A 17,633-nucleotide genomic window follows, 5' to 3' on the forward strand; every position below is an offset into this window, starting at 1 on the left:
GTAGAAGACACATATAGATAATTATAATTAGTATAGTATATGAATTTATATATACATACATATATATTCTGGATTATTTTCTTGGCTTGAGAATCCCTGCCATATTTCCAAATGCCTAGAGGTACCTCTCCTAGGAAGTTGGCCCTCCCAGGCACACTCATCATGTTCTTCTCGCCCTAATATGTGTGTGTGTGTGTGTGTGTGTGTGTGTGGTTGAAATATAATATAGAAGGAGTATTTACACTTCACAATTCATACCCAGGTCATCTGCAAATTACCTAAACTCTATTTCAAAATATGTCTCAAATCGATCATATTCTTTCATCTCCATTCTTGATTCCTTACCTGGATACCAACAAGAGTCTTTTAACTGTGCTCCCTGAGTCTGCTCTCACCCCCTCTAATCTGTGCTCTCCAGACAGTGGAATGACCTACTGACACAGAAATTAGACCATGGCACTGCTGGGTAAACTTTTAGGGATTTCCTTTTCACTGCAGACAGGGTCTATACTTTTTACCACGACCAGAAAGACCATCTGCAGCTACTTCCAACCTCAGCTCCCTCCATCCCCCACCTTATCTGCAGGCTTCAGCCACACATTCTTATTTCAGTTCTCAAACACTCCAGGCTGTCCATTCTGCCCAGGGCACCTTCCCTCTTGTCTTGGGAGTCTCCTTCTGAGTATCTTTTTGGACTTTATCCTATTTCCTCAAGAGACTTTTCCAGATAATCCTAAACTGACTGTCTGCTCCCTCTCCTTCCACAGTTAGTCTCTATTTCTACAACCTGTTCATTTTCTACATAGCACATATCACAATTTGCAATTGGCTCAGCTGGTAAAGAATCCACCTGCAATGAGGAAGACCTGGGTTTGATCCCTGAGTTGGGAAGATCCCCTGGAGAAGGGAAAGGCTACCCACTCCAGTATTATGGCCTGGAGAATTCCATGGACTGTATAGTCCATGGGGTCTCAAAAAGTCGGACACGACTGAGTGACTTTCATTTCACTTCACTTCATATATATATTCATTAGCTCACTCAACAGAAGCTATTAAGGCCAAACACTGTTCTATGAAATGAATATATAATAGCAAACAAAACATGTGAGGTCCCTGCTCTCATGGAACATGCATACTAGGAAGAAGAGGTTGACAATAAACAAATAAGCATGTGAACATTACTGAATATATAGTGATAGCCTGAGAATCAAAATAGGATGCTATACCAAAGAGGGACTTGCTACATGGTCATAAAAGACCTTTTGGAAAGGGGGGCATTTAAGTTGAGATTTGAATGGTTAGAATACAGCTATGCAAACATCAGAGGGAAGGGTAGCCCAGACGGAGAGAACTGCTAGTACCGAGGCTGTAGGCTAAAATAAGCTTGCTATGTTAGTGTTTGCAGAACAACAGTGATAACAACAAGAATAGAAAGAAATGAAAGAAAAAGTAAAAGGAAAGAGGAGAAAAGTAAAGAAAGACAAAACAAAAGCCATCATACTCTAGCAGTGGCCAGATAAGAGATCACAGTGGTTTGGACCAGTTAGATGGTAATAGAGATGTGGTCAGATGCCATGTATGCTTTAGAAATAAAAGATGACAGATCTCACTGATGAGGGGCAGAAAGTAAAGGAGGAACCAAGAATGACATCTGGATTTTAAGGTGTTTATTTAGTTTCTTCGACTAGATTGTAAGCTTTGCAAGAACAGGAACGATATCTATTTTGTTTACCTGGCACATATACAAACATAATTGATGAATGAATATCTGTATGAACAAAACTATGAAAGAATGGGCAGAGGGATGTCAGGGCAGGTTTCACAGAGGTGGGGATACCTGTACAAGGTTCCGAAGAATAAGTTGAAATCTGTCAGTTTGGCAAGACAGGGAAGTGTTTTGGAGGCTGACAGCACGCACACAAAAGGAATCAGGAAACATACATGAACAGAACAGTGTCACTGAAATACTTAACCTGCCCTAGGTAAATTATCAGCTCGGTAATAGGGCCAGACTCCAGAGAGGCCAGATGGTGAATGTACTATTCTCTTTGTCATATTTTTATATAAAGACAAATAATAGGAGCTCCAAAGAAGGGATGAAGGAGAAAAAAAAATCTAAATCCAGAAATTCCAGCCCAAAGCCATACAGATCCCTGTAGAAGGTAGAAAGCTGTCAGCAGCAGCCCTTGAGGAAAGTCTAGGGTCCCATTGAAGTCTAACATCACCTCCCCAACATCCAAGACGTCCCTTGATTTTTGATGCACGGTTTTATGCTGTCTTTAGGGGAGAAGCATTTTATCTAAAGGACACATTAGAAGAAAACAGCCTCGTGCATCCTCTGGGATGAACCCATAGAGGATCTGAGGCAAACCCAAGGACGGATGAGTCCCCCCAAAGCAAACCAGCCCGTGTTCATTTAAATCATTCCATTCCAAGCTCAGCTCTTTGAGGGAGGGGATGTATACCACACAGTGTTTCTTAGAAACAAGCACTTAATAGAATATAAATATTATTAAAGTCATATAGGTCAAAGACACCCAGAGAGAAAAAAGACTTTGAAAAAGAAGAGAGTGAGGGAAGGAATGAAAGATAGGATGAGAAAGAGACAAAGAGAAAATTAGACAAACATCAAACATGGAGTGAGAGTATGCGTGATTCTGTTTGTCAAAGGGAAAGAAGGTAGATGTTTTTATTCTTTGTAGGTTAATATGTAAATGACATTCTGATTTATTAGCGGGCTCCAGCAGATGAGGTGATGATTAGCACATTTCCATATTTATAGAAAAGCAACACTAACTTTCCGGATTTATAGAAAATCAGCTCTTCACAAATAGCAAATTGTGCTATTATCGACATATGGTTTTCTATAAACAGAGCTGAGGTAATTATCCCTGGGACAATTCGTTGGTGGGCTCCTTTTGAATATTAACCACATTGGAATCCCATTTCTGCCTCACAGATTTTAAAGCAGAGGGGGCTTGAGATACCCCAGGCAATTAATTAGTAATCCAGTACCAAAGACAGAGCCCAAATGAAAGGCTGTACCAGAAACACATGGTGAAAAGATACAGGTCCACGGGTCTGACGCCAGTTTCCTGCAGCCCTGGGCCAAATATAGGGAAGTAATTAACTTCCCTAAGGAACCTCAGCATTTCTGGGGCTAAAACTAGAGGAACACCAACCTCCAAATCTTGTCAAGAATATTAAATAAGAATATATACAACAGCCCTGGAACTTAGTAAGTACTCAATAAATGTTAGCTCTTTGTCCTTCCTTATGGTTTTGAGTGACTCATAATAAGATCCACTTGAATTAAGTTTTTCAAACTCTTTTTTTATACTGATCTATCCTGAACTATTTCATTTGTCATGACTCTGTACATATATATGTCTTTAACCAAAAGAAGTTTCTTGAAGCAATAACTTATACTCACTGCCTACAATCCATTATGATATTTTCTCTTCCATGTTCTTCAAAATGTTTGTGATCTATACAATGATTTCAGGATCTACTATTGGGTTTCAACCTGCAGTTTGTTAAGTATTATGCTGCAGGAAGGTAGGGACTGTGTTTAGAGTTGCTTGCTTTTGTATCCCTAGCACAAACATGTAGAAGATACTGAATAGATATTTGAATTATAAAAGAGTGGATACAGAGATAGATGGACGAGTTTATGAATGGCCCTAGTCAGGAATCTAAGTTAACACCCTCTTCAAACTCAATGTCTTGTTTTGCTTGCTCACTGTGTACTAAGCCCTGTGTTGAGTGCTAAAGAGGTGGAAAAGTGTCAGACACGATGCTTGCTTTTAAGGATCTTGCTGTCTAGATGAGAAGAGAAATAATTAACATTTGGAAAATTGCTTTAAAGACTAAACTGTGCAATTTATATGAATGTGTTGAAGGAAGAAAGTGACCAGCCTGAACTGGTGCAGTCAGAGAAACTTTTTGAAACTTGGAGGTTGAACTTGGGCTTGAAAAATGAATACACCTTTCACCCTTCTACATTTTCACTGGTTCTTAAACTATACTAAGCATCAAAATAACCTGGAGGGTGATTGTCGAAACACACACTGCTGGACCCACTCCCAGAGTTTCCCGTTTAGCAGGTTTGGGATGAGAACCTGAGAATTTGCATTTCAACACATTCCCAGGTGATGCTGATGCTGTTGGTGGGAGTCCACACATTTTAGAACCACTATTCTGGCAGTTTGGAGTGAGACCATGGAGATTGTTGATGTTTTGCTAAAGATTTTAGAGCTTTAGTATTAGCCACGCAGGATCTTAGGCAAGGAGGTGACATCCTAAGATCTGTGAGGCAGAAAGATCCTTCTGGTAGCAGTGCTGAGAATGGATTGGAAGAGGTGAGTCTTCCTTTGCAGACCATTTAGGAGTTGCTGCAGTAATAAGTGAAAGATGTAAACCCAGCCTCCCATTGCAGGAGGGGATGTAGAAGAAAGGATGGAGGAGAGCTGCTAAGGAGAGAGAACTGAAGGGTCTTAGAGATCTACAGGAGTGGAGGGGAAGAAGGGTCTGGAATGACTCTAGGTTTCTGCCATCACTGACTGCTTGGATGGCCATTCTACCCACCAAGAATCTACATTTAAAATGTTTTAACATTTTAAATAGGAAGACCCCAGAGACCCTTTAATAAAGAAATAACTATGGTGCCATAGAAAATGCACGATTTTGGACAGCCAGACAAGTCTGCATTCAAATTCTATTTGTGGTGCTTCCGAGCAAGCTACTTCACCCTGTTGAACCTCAAATTCCTATAAATAATAATACTAATGCTACCTTAGAGGGTTGTCATGGAGACTAAATGAGATCATGCATGGCTGAGAGTCAGTGACTAGAAAACTGCTCACCTTGTCTGGTGTACACGTTGAACACTATGTGCATCACACGCCCATTCTACTTACCAGCTGTTGCCATTTTTTCTCTGTTAAGCACCAGGATATACTCATAAACACCACCCATCGATCCAGACGTTATGTAATGGGTGCCATAGTCATTGATGAACTTGGCATACATGCCATAATGGTATCGCTCTGGAAGCTCCATTAGTGACTGCAGCATACTTTCATCCAGCATGGTGTTTTCCCTCCTCATCTTAAAATGAGCAGTCCGCACCTTTGTGAAAATTCTCATAAAGATGTATTTCTGCCAACAACAACGACCACCATTAAATGAGGGAAAAGAACAAAAAGAGTATATATTTTACCACATGAGATCACGTAAAAGGTCAGCATTTAGTGCCTGTGGTATACATATATTATATATAGTAATATATACATATACACCTACATATAACTATGGGAATTATATGTAAATGTATAGATATATTTACATATATATGTATATAAATATATATAATGGAGCATTATTACATTTTGCAAGCATATATTAGACACCAGTGTGTACCTGGCTTCTCCTGTACCTTCATCTCTGCTGCTACTATGCCATCCAGATCAAGTTCTTATCAGCCCTCACTGAGTTCATTATTATGGTGTGTTTCATTGTGTTCCTTGCCTCTATCCTGCCCTCAGCCAACTCTTACCTCCACATCTTTATCTAGTTAAGGCATTGTATTATGCAACTTCCAACATAAGTATTAGGCATCCATTAAAAATTATGCTTAGGAATATTTCAATGACATTGTGAAATGCTAATATCATTTAATTTGTTGAACAAATACCTGTCAGTGCCTGTCATCACATGCTTTATGCTAAATGCAGGGAACATGGTCTTGAATGAGATAATCCCTGCCCTCATAAAGCTTATATTTTAGTGGTAATCTTATACCATTCAGTAATCAAGAAATGCAGGATCCTGATATCATAATGAAAAAAAAAAAAAAAAAAAGGAGGACCAGGGTGAGGTTGGATTGGTTTCAGAGGAAGTGGGTTATGCATGAGCTTTCCTTGCAGAGAATGTAAACCTTGTTCCAAAGTGATAGTGGAAGTTGAAGGAAACTACCTGGTTTTTGAAAAGTCCACACGACTCTGTGAGAGTCACATCTCAGAACAATACTTCCCTTCAGATCAATAGCTTATTGTGACAAAGCTCCAAAATGTAATTTATATTTGTTAACAAAGTTAATTTTTATAACTGTATTTTCATTACATAAAATCGGAGAAGGCAATGGCAACCCACTCCAGTGCTCTTGCCTGGAAAATCCCATGGACGGAGGAGCCTGGTGGGCTGCAGTCCATGGGGTCACTCAGAGTCGGACACGACTGAGCGACTTCACTTTCACTTTTCACTCTCATGCATTGGAGAAGGAAATGGCAACCCACTCCAGTGTTCTTTCCTGGAGAATCCCAGGGACGGCGGAGCCTGGTGGGCTGCCGTCTGTGGGGTCGCACAGAGTCAGACACGACTGAAGTGACACAGCAGCAGCAGCATCATGTAAAATAATGTTTTGAGCCCTCTGTAAATCCCAAGTTCTGGTATCAATGTTTTGAGGCTTTCAGGTAAATTTCTGATCAATCAATATTGCTCTGGCTCCTGATTACCTCTCTATCCTTATCACTCCCTGTTTTCCCTTCCCACCTGGACTTCAGACAGTGGAAGTCCTTTCAGTCCACATCTGTGTGAGGCAGTCTCTCATCTCCAGGCCTTTGCACATGCTCATTCCCCAGGCTGAGAACAGCCTTCTGTTAGCTTCTGCCTCACTTCATCCAGACAACTGGTACTAGTCTTTAGATATCAGTTAAGGAAGACTCCCTGACTTCCTCAAGGAAGCATTGCCTGATAATAGACAGGATAATAGCCAATTAGTAGTAAATGGTTGATGAAGAAATGTTGATGAAGAAAGATTCATTGAGGAGGCCAGCCATCCAATCTGTTTGGAAAAGTCAGGATTGCTGTAGAATTCTTCCAAGTCTAGTTTAGAGGGCTTGGCTGTTTCTCTTTAAGACATTACCATTCTAAGTATTTCCCTGTATGCTCCAGGTAACCATGAAAAAGGATGGGGAAGTGATAAGAGTACTAGTCTTATCATGCAATGTTATTCCCTTTGTGATGATTCTGTATGTGAAAGTGTAATAAAATGAACATAATTACCACTGATCAGACATTTCCAATTACACAAGCAAATGAAGGTTCAATTACTACTGTACTTTTTAATGCAGTTAAGGTAGTATGTGTTTGGCATAGATTATGTAATACTGTGCAACATGGGCATTATGTTTTAATACCTTCTCATTATACTTGCTTAACTTTTTTAAGAAGGAAGCATTTTGTGACGTGGATACACCTGCAGTCACCATGACTGGGCTGCCTTTAAGGCTCACACCAATGGTCAGTCCAAATGATGCAGAATTGTCATTTTTTACTTTAGTAAGAAGATCATGTGCATCATTATATATCTCTGAAGAGATTTTAGTATCTGCCAGGGCCTGAAAGGAAACACATAAATGTTAGCTTTGTACACATAAAGTTATAATCCAATTCATAGGTAATATTTAAATCTTTTCTCTGTAAAATAACCAGTGTTTCAGATTATTATAAATACTCCTTTAAAAGAATATTCCAAATTGATACTAAAACGCAGAAAATTCAGCAGTGCTTAGTAATTAGTGGTACTACTAAAATATTTATTTAAATGTACACACATAATTCTGATAAAATGTTGTAATGTTCTGTGCACTTCTTTCTTTCCAGAGGGCTTGTCCTCCCTGTGTAGAAGATAGGAAGATAGATACCCTTCCTTCCTGCTTGAATCTGTAGTGGGGAAATACGGAAAGCCATATCTAAGCATGCACAATGGGCAAAGGCAGGCAGGTGGTGACAGTTCTAAGCAGAGGTATGTTAAGGGACCATGCAAAAGTGTTCGGTTATTTCATTCCAGGACTGCATTTCTCAGCCAGCTTGACCTGAGGTGTGGTCATGTGCTTTGTTTGAGCTAAGCAAGTGAGGGTTAGGAGCCTATGGGTGGTTCACTCTGTAATCGTAAGAGCATGTGTTGAGAGGGAGGTGCCATTAATTTGGGTCCTGAGTGTTCGTGATGATTAGAGTTTCCTTTCCACGTTAGGATGAATGAATAGCAAAAGAAGGGCATTACTGTTTTAAAGCACTGAGATTGAAGAATCTTTTGTTGCCACAGTATAGCCTAGTCTATTTTGTCTGACACATAGGCCCTCGACCGTCCTCCTGTTAGGAAAATGGCATTGCCTACGTCTTCCAGCTTGGCTTACTTAGACCTGATGGCAGAGGTGGAAGTGGGCTGGAGAGAGCCAGTTTCTTTTTTTTTTAACTTAACTACAGTTGATTTACAGCATTGTGTTAGTTTCAGGTATGTAGCTTCAGATTCATTTCCGTTATAGTTTATTACAGGACATTGAATATAGTTCTCTGTGCTATGCCGTAAATCCTCATTGTTTATTTTATATGTAGTAGTTTGCATCCATTACTCCCATATTCCTGATTTATCTCTCACCTTCCCCTTTCCCCTTTGGTAGCCCTAAGTTTGTTTTATATGTATGTGAGTCTATTATTATTTTGTGCTTAAGTTGATTTGTATTAATACTTTAGATTCCACATACAAGTGATCAATCGTATAATGTTTATCTTTGCCTGGCTTATTTAGGGTGATAATGTCTAGGTCCAATCATGTTATTGCAAATGGCATTGTCATCCTTTTTTATGGCCGAGTAATATTCTATTGTATATATGTACCACATCTTCTTCATCCATTCCTCTGTGGATGGACATTTGCTTCCACATCATAGCTATTGTGGACCGTAAGAACTGACTTCTTAAAACAGAATCCATAAAACTAGCCTTATCCTCTGTCAATATTTTTCTTTTGAGAAACTTGGGGGGGGATGAGGGATGTGACTAGATAGTTGTTCAGGGTCCTGGCATCCTATCATCTCTCTCTGTAGATAGAATGTGTATGATACAGAGAGAATTGGCATCATCTAACCTCCCTTCTAAATGCTGTATAGCCAGGCTTAGTTCAGATAGATCTGGATTTAAATCTTGTCTTTAAAAAAAAAAAGAAAAAAAAATCTTGTCTCTGCTACCTGTTGGGCCTGACATTTATCCCTCTAAGTCTCTGGGATTTTTAATATCTAAAATGGGCCAATGGTAATACCTGTTCCACTGTCTTGTAATGAAGATTCAGTGGGAGAATTTGTGTGAAAGTAGAAGAGCTGAAACTTGGTAAGCCTCCCGCGAGGTGTGCTGTGCAGATGGCTTACCCACAGGGTGAGGGGTAGAGAAATGAATGGTCAGGAGCAGGCCCTGGCGCTGACTGTGAGCTCCATGGTGACCAGGAGACTGCAGAATTTTAAAGATGTGGAGAATCTTAGGGAACCTTAGCAGTTTGCAAGCACTTTTCAATAGCAGAACCCTTTCTTCCAACAAAATCATGTACAGAAAGCCAAGAGATGAAGGTCATCTGTGAGGGCCTGCCCTTGGGGAAGCAGGGGCGCAGGTCTCAGGAACCCCAGCCACCTCCTGTCTTGCCCCCAATTTACATCTTAGGAACCTGAGCCTGGGGAGGGACAGTGAGTTGCTGAATGTCTGATATACATCTGTTCTAATAGTGTCAAAACCTGGAAATAGGGCTTCTGACTAGCCGCCCAGAATAGAGGGCCCCCTCTATTTCACTGCTTTAGGACCAGAGCCGAGATCTAGCGGAGGTGGTCCCATTTTCAGAACAGTCCCGTTTACAGAGGCTCCCTGGCCCTGACCTTGACTCTTCAGCCCTGAGCACGTGTGGGAGCAGGCGCATTGGGAGCTTCAGCCACCAGCAAGTAAAATCTTCCAAAGCAAGTCATCCTATCTTCACCAGTAGACTTGCCCTCCATGCCTTCCTGCCACAGTGGCCTGTGAGCACCCCGTTCAGACTTACTTCAAAGTGATATTTCAGGAAATTATAGGGCTTCCGGAAGTGCTTCTCATCATCTCCATAGTAGAGACGCTCACAGGTGGGGTCATACCGAAGCTCCCTCCATTCCCCATTGTATACAGTCTCACACTGGCCCCCGTAGTACCTGGCATCATACACATTCTGAGTTTCTTCCTGGGTCAGGATATTATACCTAAATTGAAAAAGAAAGCAGCTTCTAGGAGAGAGCACTGGAAAAGCAAAGAATAACACAAAATATCCTCTGCATGTTGATGTAACTGGTAGGCTGAGCAGTGTTTCTCAAACTGGGTTATGTGAGGCACTAGGTTTCCTTGCAGTACCTTAAGGGCCATTTTGGGAAACAGTGGGAAACTGAGTGGGCCTGACATGAGCCTCCCACCTTCCCTTAAACCAGACCAGCCAGACAACATCATTCAGCATCTTCGACAGGGCTCCCACATAGGAGGCACTCCTAAATATTTGTTGAGTAAACTGAAGAAGAATATGCATGATTATCAAAATTCTGAGCCCAGGAACTAGACAGTCCAGATCTGTTTCCTGTCTCTGCCACATCAAGCTGTGTGATTGACCTTGGGCAGATCATTTAATCTCCCTGTGTTTCAGTTTAGTCATTTGTAAAAAAAAAAAAAACAAACAAACAGCTAATACTACTGCCCTCGCAGAGTTAAGCATGAATTAAAACAAGTAAAGGAATCACAATAGTACTCATATGAAATATTAAGAAAATGTTGCTGCTGTTGGTTTTTGTTAATATTGTTTCAGAAGAACTTCTGCTGCTAAAAACTAACTTTGAAATATTGATATAGCTCATAGTGGTAAGCTGATGATCTAATCCTCAGAAAGGCTGTAGTCTTCTAGGCAGCATGGAGAAACACAGTGTGAATTTAGGGAGTTGAGTCACTAAGTCATATCTGACTCTCTGTGACCCCATGGACTGTATTGCCCACCAGGCTCCTCTGTCCATGGGATTCTCCAGGCAAGAATGCTGGAGTGGGTTGCCATTTCCTTCTCCAGAAGTCAGGGAGACACCTGCTTAACTTCCAGCTCTGTCATTTACTAGCTGTGTGGCTTTGTAGAAAGTTTCTACAAACTTCCTGAAGATCATTTTCCTCATTTGAAGAGCATAATAGTAAAAATCTGATTTGGTGATGTCTAAATGAGAGCATTAGGGTAAAACAGAAGTACACTTGATAGTAATACTTCTTTTCCCCTGGCCCAATACCTCATGTCTATCTGCCTAAGTCCTCTGTTTTACGTCATGGATGGTTTAACCATATTTAGGTAAAAATAATGTGAAACAGGTGAAAGACAGCTTTAATTTCTTAAAAAGAGAAAGTTAACTGAACAAAAGCATGGAAGTTGACTAAGAGTTCGAAGACCTTACAATCTAAGCCTCTTATGTTGTAGACAATAAAATGATTGCTTTTCTTTGCATCTCAAACTTCTGTTCAGCCTTTAAGACCCAACTCAAACATTGCCTCCTCTGTATCACCTTTGATTATCTTGGACAGACAATTGTCCCTCCTCTGTGTTCCCACGGCATTCGGCGATTGCCTCTGGCATAGCATATGTCATGTTTATTTCCTTTGTGAAAAGCACAAAGGCAAATTAGCAGGGGAAGAATTATGAATAAAACCTGCTTCTAAAGAATAAATGGATAATTATGGAGCTCTTGGCATATAGTAGAAGTTCAATATAAGTGAACTTCCTTCTTCTCTTCCTTTCTCCATCTCTTTCTTCCTATTAGTGGAAGTGATGTAATAATAGCTGTTATGAATTGAATACACATTTTACCAGATATTTAGCATACATTAGCTTTCAACCACATGACAATTTTACAAATGTGAAAATTGAAGCTCAGAAAAATTAAGTAACTTGCCTATAGTCAGTACTGGGAATTTTTCCCTAGATTTTTTGGACATTACAATCTAGGTTCTTACTCTTTACCCTGCAATTTCTATCTTTCCACCTATAGAACATGTTGCTACCTATAGCTGATAAATACAGGCTCTCTAATGGACCAAAGAAAAACTCAAAAGAACCATAAGCTCTAAGATTGTACTGCCATCTCTAACCATAAGTAAAACCTATGTATAGTTGGAAAATCTGATTGCAGAAGCCCTAGTGAAAATAAAAAGAGAGAAATTCCACTTTTTAGAAATTTGTTCTGGAGAAATAGTCACATATGTGTACAAAATTATATATATGGGAATGTTCATTGTAGCACTGTTTATGAAAGGAAAAAGGGGGAAATAATCTAATTATCTTTCAGTTCCATAGGAGGTAATTTAATTATCATACACTTACACTATAGAAAAATTGGGAAGTTGTTTTGTTTTTCTTTTTTTTTTTAATTTTTTACAAAGTTCCATATAGTAAATAATTTAGGCTTTGCAGGTTGTGTAGATTTCTGCTGCAACTACTGAACTCTTCCTCTGTAGGGCAAAAGCTGTGTTTCAATAAAATTTTATTTAAAAACAGACTGCAGGCTGAATTTTGCACCTAGGCCATGGTTTGCTGACCCTTGTTATGGAACACTACATTGTTGCTTAGAAAAAGACAGTAGATGATATGGTGGGAAATCTTCAAAATATTGAGTGAAAACAAGTTGTGGGCAGTATGTATAGTCTAATCATATTTATATAAAATATACTTATGTCTATAATGCATAATACATTTAATTGAATTATTTCCATACAGTGTACGTTGGCAGTGCATTTTTACATGACTGGGAAGTCCCAACTTTTAACAGGGGTCAGCTCCAGGGAAGGAAGAGAGAGAGGGTAAGTGGGTGGGACAAGGTTAAGGATGGCGAAGGAAAAAGCTCAGTTTTTAACCTCAAATAGTTATTACTTTTGTAACAATAAATAAAAATTAAAAACTGGGAAGTGCCTAAATAAGAAAAAAATAAAATATCAGGAAAGGCCTCTGAGAGCTTATAAGTGAATGGAAAAGCCACCGTAATGTCAGCTGTTGGGAGTGGAGGTGGCCACTTTCTGCTGGTTTCAGTGTTCAGTGTGAGCAAAGTACTCAACCCAACAAGTATTAATATATTTGAAATTCTTCTGATTGAATCACATGAGATCAGGGTCGTGGTCTGAGATCTTTTTGTCAATAAGAAGGCAATCATTTCCCAAGTCAACACCTCAGTATTTCATGCTCATACTATTTTCATCCCATAGTCACTTTTAAAATCAAGATTTTGGTGGTAGAACCTGAAATATGCCCTCCCAATATTCATATGTTGAAGTCCTGACTCCCAAAACCTCAGCATTTTACAGTATTTTGGTGATAGGATCCTTACAATGGCAATTGAGGTAGAATGGGCTTATTAGGGAAGGCCCTAATCCAATATGACTGGTGTCCTTACAAGAAGAGGAAGCTAGGACACAGGATGGACAGAGGGAAGACCCTGTGAGGACACAGGGAGAAGACGCCCATTCAGCAGCCAAGGAGGCCTCAGAAAAAGCAATCCTACCTTCATCTCCGGTTTCTAGCCTCCTGAGAAAATAAATTTTCTATTGCTTAAGCCACCGAGTTTTTTGGCACTTTGTTATGGCAGTCCCAGAAAACTAATATTATTGGTCTGGAAGAAACAAATACTTGATCATCTGTTCATGTGTGTGTGTCCACATGCACTTACAGGATTCTGCCCTAACTGGTGGGTGGGCTGTGATGTGAAGGTAATTAAAGCACAGTGAATGAGCACTGCATGTCACGGAACCCACGCGTGACTGGGAGTGGGCTGCCACATGGCCCAGCTGCTGTGAGATGATTGCTACCTCTCTCTGTTTCCTCATCTGTAAAGATCCAGCTGCTCATATTGATTTGTTTCACTGCAATCAATACTCAGTGACAGACTGTTCTAGGAAAAGCTCTGATATAGAGGCTGAGGAGATGAAAAACGTGAATCAGAGCAGCCTCTGCCCTCAAAGAGTTTATGTTCAAGTTAGGGGACAAGGCCCAAAGCAAAGACTAGCAATACCATGTGTCACTACAAGCTCCGCCGTGTGCTGGGTGCTGGAGAAGCAGAGATGATGAGGGATCTCTCAGCCTGGGAAACAGATGTCTCTGTCCTGTTGGCTACGTGCTGGGAGAGGAGGACACACAGGGATGCTAGGAGCAGTGGGAGGGGACCAAGCCAGCCTAAACAGCATTGAGAGGAGGAGAGGGAGTGTCAAAAAGACCAGCTGGAGATGAGGTCTGCGTGTCTTAACTGGGCTGTCATAGCAAAATACACCCCATACAATACCCAAGTCTGGCTGACTCCAAGAATTTTGACAAATTTATGTTCTCTCAGTTCTGGAAGCAGGAAGTCTAGGAGAAAGGTACCATCAGGGTTGGTTTCTGATAAGGCCTCTCTTCCTGGGTTGCAGATAGCCACCTTCTTGCCATGTCCTCACATGGCGCCTTCTCTGTGCATGTCGTGAGAGAGAGAGCTCTGGTGTCTCTTCCTCCTCATATAAGTATACCAGTCCTGTTGGATTAGGGCCCCACCCTTATGACCTCATTTGACCTTAATTACCTCTGTAACGGCCCTATCTCTAAATACAATCACATATGTGTTAGGGCTTCCACATATGAATTTTAGGGGGATGCAATTCAGTGCATAATACTAGGTAAAAAGGTAACCAGATAGGAATATAGGGAAGGATATTCCAGAAAGAAGGAACTAACTTTATGAAATCTCAGAAAAAAAGTGAGTGTTGTGTGTGTGGGTTTGACCTAAACCTAAGGTATGCAATGAAGTAAAGTTAGAATCAAGGCTGATTGGATCTCAAAGATTAAAAAAAAAAAAAAAAGTGTCCTTGAGAGGTGTAAGTCAGCAGTCGCAGAGTGGAGATTCAAGCTCCACTGTGTCTCACCTTAAAGTCCTTTACTTTGCTGTGTGTCTCTATGTTAGCCTTGGTTGTATCAGCAGGTGCAGTGCAAAGCAGAGTATGAATAGGGCTGCTGAAAAGTGCACTTAGTCAGAGAAGAGTTATTTGGGGGAATATTGGAAGCCTTCATAGAAGAGATAGCTTCATAAAAGGGCCTTGGAAATGGAATTGTGGCAAGAGGGATGAGCAGTAGAGTGGGAAAGGGTGAAATAAGGATATATGGATAGAGACATTGAGGGGAAAACAGGAGCTATGTCATGTAAGCAGGACTGAGCAAATCACCATAATTCATAACACTGAATCATAATCAAGATCATTCATAACAATGAACTGAATTTTGTGCCCCCCCATTCATACGCTAAAACTCTAGCCCCCATGTGGTGGTATGTAGAGGGAGACCTTTGGGGGGTGCTTTGGTCATCAGGGTGGACCCCTCATGAATGGAGCTACTGCTCTTGCAGAGGAAACCCACAGGGCCCCTGATCCCTTCCACCATGGGAGGACACAGCAAGAAGACTGCTAACTGAAGGAACACCCTCACCTGACCAGGCTGACACCCTGATCTCAGACTTCCGGCCGCAGAAGTCTGAGAAGTAAGTTTCTGTTGTTTATGGGCCACCCAGTGTGTGGTATCTTGTTAGAGCAGCCTGAATGAAGTAAGACACCAGAGTGACGGTGGCCTCTCAGGATGCACTCTAGAGGAATTCCTTCCAAAGACCCTCTGAAACCAATACTCGTGATTGATGAGAGATCATGCCCGGGACTCACAGAGCCAGCAGGCAGTGACTCACCCCCAGGCCGCCCTCTCTGATCCTGGAATTGGGTCATACTGGCTGCAGTCATTTTCCGAGATCCTGGCGTCTTCACAGCCGTCCTCGTCAGAGCCATCCAGGCAGTCCTTGTCTCCATTACACACCAGGTGGCGTTTCAGGCAGCGACCTGAGCAAGCAGAGGTGGTGGGTGCTTCTAGAGACTCCAGGACTACTCCCCCTCCCTCCTGGCCTGTGTCCGTTCAGTTCAGTTCAGTTCAGTCGCTCAGGCATGTCTGACTCTTTCTGACCCCATGGACTGCAGCACGCCAGGCCTCCCTGTCCATCACCAACTCCCGGAGTTTACTCAAACTCATGTCCATTGAGTCAGTGATGCCATCCAGCCCTCTCATCCTCTGTCGTCCCCTTCTCCTCCTGCCCCCAATCCCTCCCAGCATCAGGGTCTTTTCAAATGACTTAGCTCTTTGCATCAGGTGGCCAAAGTATTACAGTTTCAGCTTCAACATCAGTCTTTCCAATGAATATTCAGGACTGATTTCCTTTAGGATGGACTGGCTAGATCTCCTTGCAGTCGAAGGGACTCTCAAGAGTCTTCTCCAACACCATAGTTTAAAAACATCAATTCTTTGGCACTCAGCTTTCCTTATAGTCCAACTCTCACATCCGTACATGACCACTGGATCTGTTCCATCTCTGAAACAGCCCTTCAGCGCTCAGCACTGTCCCATCCTCCTTTCATCCTCACTACCTCCAGCCTCCTCCCAGTCTTGATGCTCCCACCTGCAGGCCCTCAGCTCAGACCCTGCCCCAGGCTCCTCCTCTCTATTCAGTCTCCACATCACAGCCCCAGGGATCTAAAATGCTCTGCACCCTCCAGAACCTCCCCATTCCTCTGTCTCCAAATGCCATCTGGTCCCCAGTTAGAAACCTGGCCCATCCCCTGCCTGTCTTCCCAGAGCACTTATTTTGGCCCTAAACCTGTGTGCTTTCGCACATTTTGTCTCTTAGCACACTTGTTCATTTTCTAAGTCTCAGTTCAAGTACCACGTTGAATCCTGCCCTGACTCTCCAAAGCAGATTTAGACACCCCCTGCCAGAGAATCTGTACATTGGACCCTATACATACACCCATTACACTGGCTATCACAGGATATTGTTATTGATGCCTTATTGGTCTGTCTCCCAAAGAGTCTAGGAGTGCTGAGGATCAAGCACATGAATTTTTTTATCTCTGCATCACCAGCAGGTAGCACATTACCTGGTCATCATATGCACTCAATTAATATTTATTCAATGATTGGATGGATGTGTGAATTGTACCTTTTTAAAATCAATGTATGTTCCCAAAAACTTGCACCAAGGTTACTTGGATTGCTGGCTTGACTTCAAGTTCAGGTTCCTAGGTCCCATCTGAAACTTTCAGAATGATAACTTCCGGGGCTCTGGAATTCTGCATTCTAACAAGCTCCTGGAGAACTGTTTTGTACATTAAGTTTGACAGGCACAGCTGTTATCCTGCTGAGATGCTACTCACCTGTCTCCTTACACTGGAAATCCTGTCCACACTGTGCTTGACTCAGACAAGCTGTGGGACTGTGACAGCTGGCTTGGTCCCAGACATTCCCACTGCAGATGGTTCCCCCAAACTTGTTTGGCTGCAAGAGGCTCCGGTATCTGTACTAAATCAGATTTGGAAGCAGACATATTCATTGTCTTATCAATCAACCAAGATTGGTGCAGGCAGGTCTCAGCTCAACATAAAGAATGACTGTCTTAATGATTGAGAGCTCCCTGCAAAGCTGTCTTTGGAGGGGATGAGTAATCATAAATGGTGATGTTCAACCAGAGGTTGTCATCAGCTGGAATATTGAATTAGGGCCTCCAAACATCAAATGAGAAGTTTGGACTAGATATTTCTAGGGTCTTCCTCCTTGCCAGGAAGGACCTCCATCTTCCCTTTCTGAAGCCAGTTAGTGCCTATTTATCTTTCAAGACTCATGGTTTACCTTCTTGGGAAAAACTTCTATAACTCAGTAATGTATTCTCAGTTCCCTATGAACCCGCTCTCCTAGCACTTGTCATATAAGGTTGTTATTGTCTACT

General features: G+C 41.6%; 1 protein-coding gene across 1 annotated transcript in view; it reads right to left on the reverse strand.

Moving 5' to 3' along the window:
- C8A (complement C8 alpha chain) overlaps window positions 1-17,633 on the reverse strand; it is a 69,262-nt gene that overhangs the window by 29,492 nt on the left and 22,137 nt on the right. The window contains exons 3-7 of the mRNA XM_020904493.2: window positions 17,065-17,209; window positions 15,552-15,699; window positions 9,863-10,052; window positions 7,200-7,400; window positions 4,920-5,160 (exon numbers count right to left, since the gene is read on the reverse strand). Coding sequence (XP_020760152.2) covers window positions 4,920-5,160; window positions 7,200-7,400; window positions 9,863-10,052; window positions 15,552-15,699; window positions 17,065-17,209 — 925 coding nt within the window. The remainder of the gene's footprint in view (window positions 1-4,919; window positions 5,161-7,199; window positions 7,401-9,862; window positions 10,053-15,551; window positions 15,700-17,064; window positions 17,210-17,633) is intronic.

Source organism: Odocoileus virginianus, chromosome 5 (genome assembly GCF_023699985.2).
Source record: "Odocoileus virginianus isolate 20LAN1187 ecotype Illinois chromosome 5, Ovbor_1.2, whole genome shotgun sequence".
Lineage (NCBI taxonomy): Eukaryota > Metazoa > Chordata > Mammalia > Artiodactyla > Cervidae > Odocoileus > Odocoileus virginianus.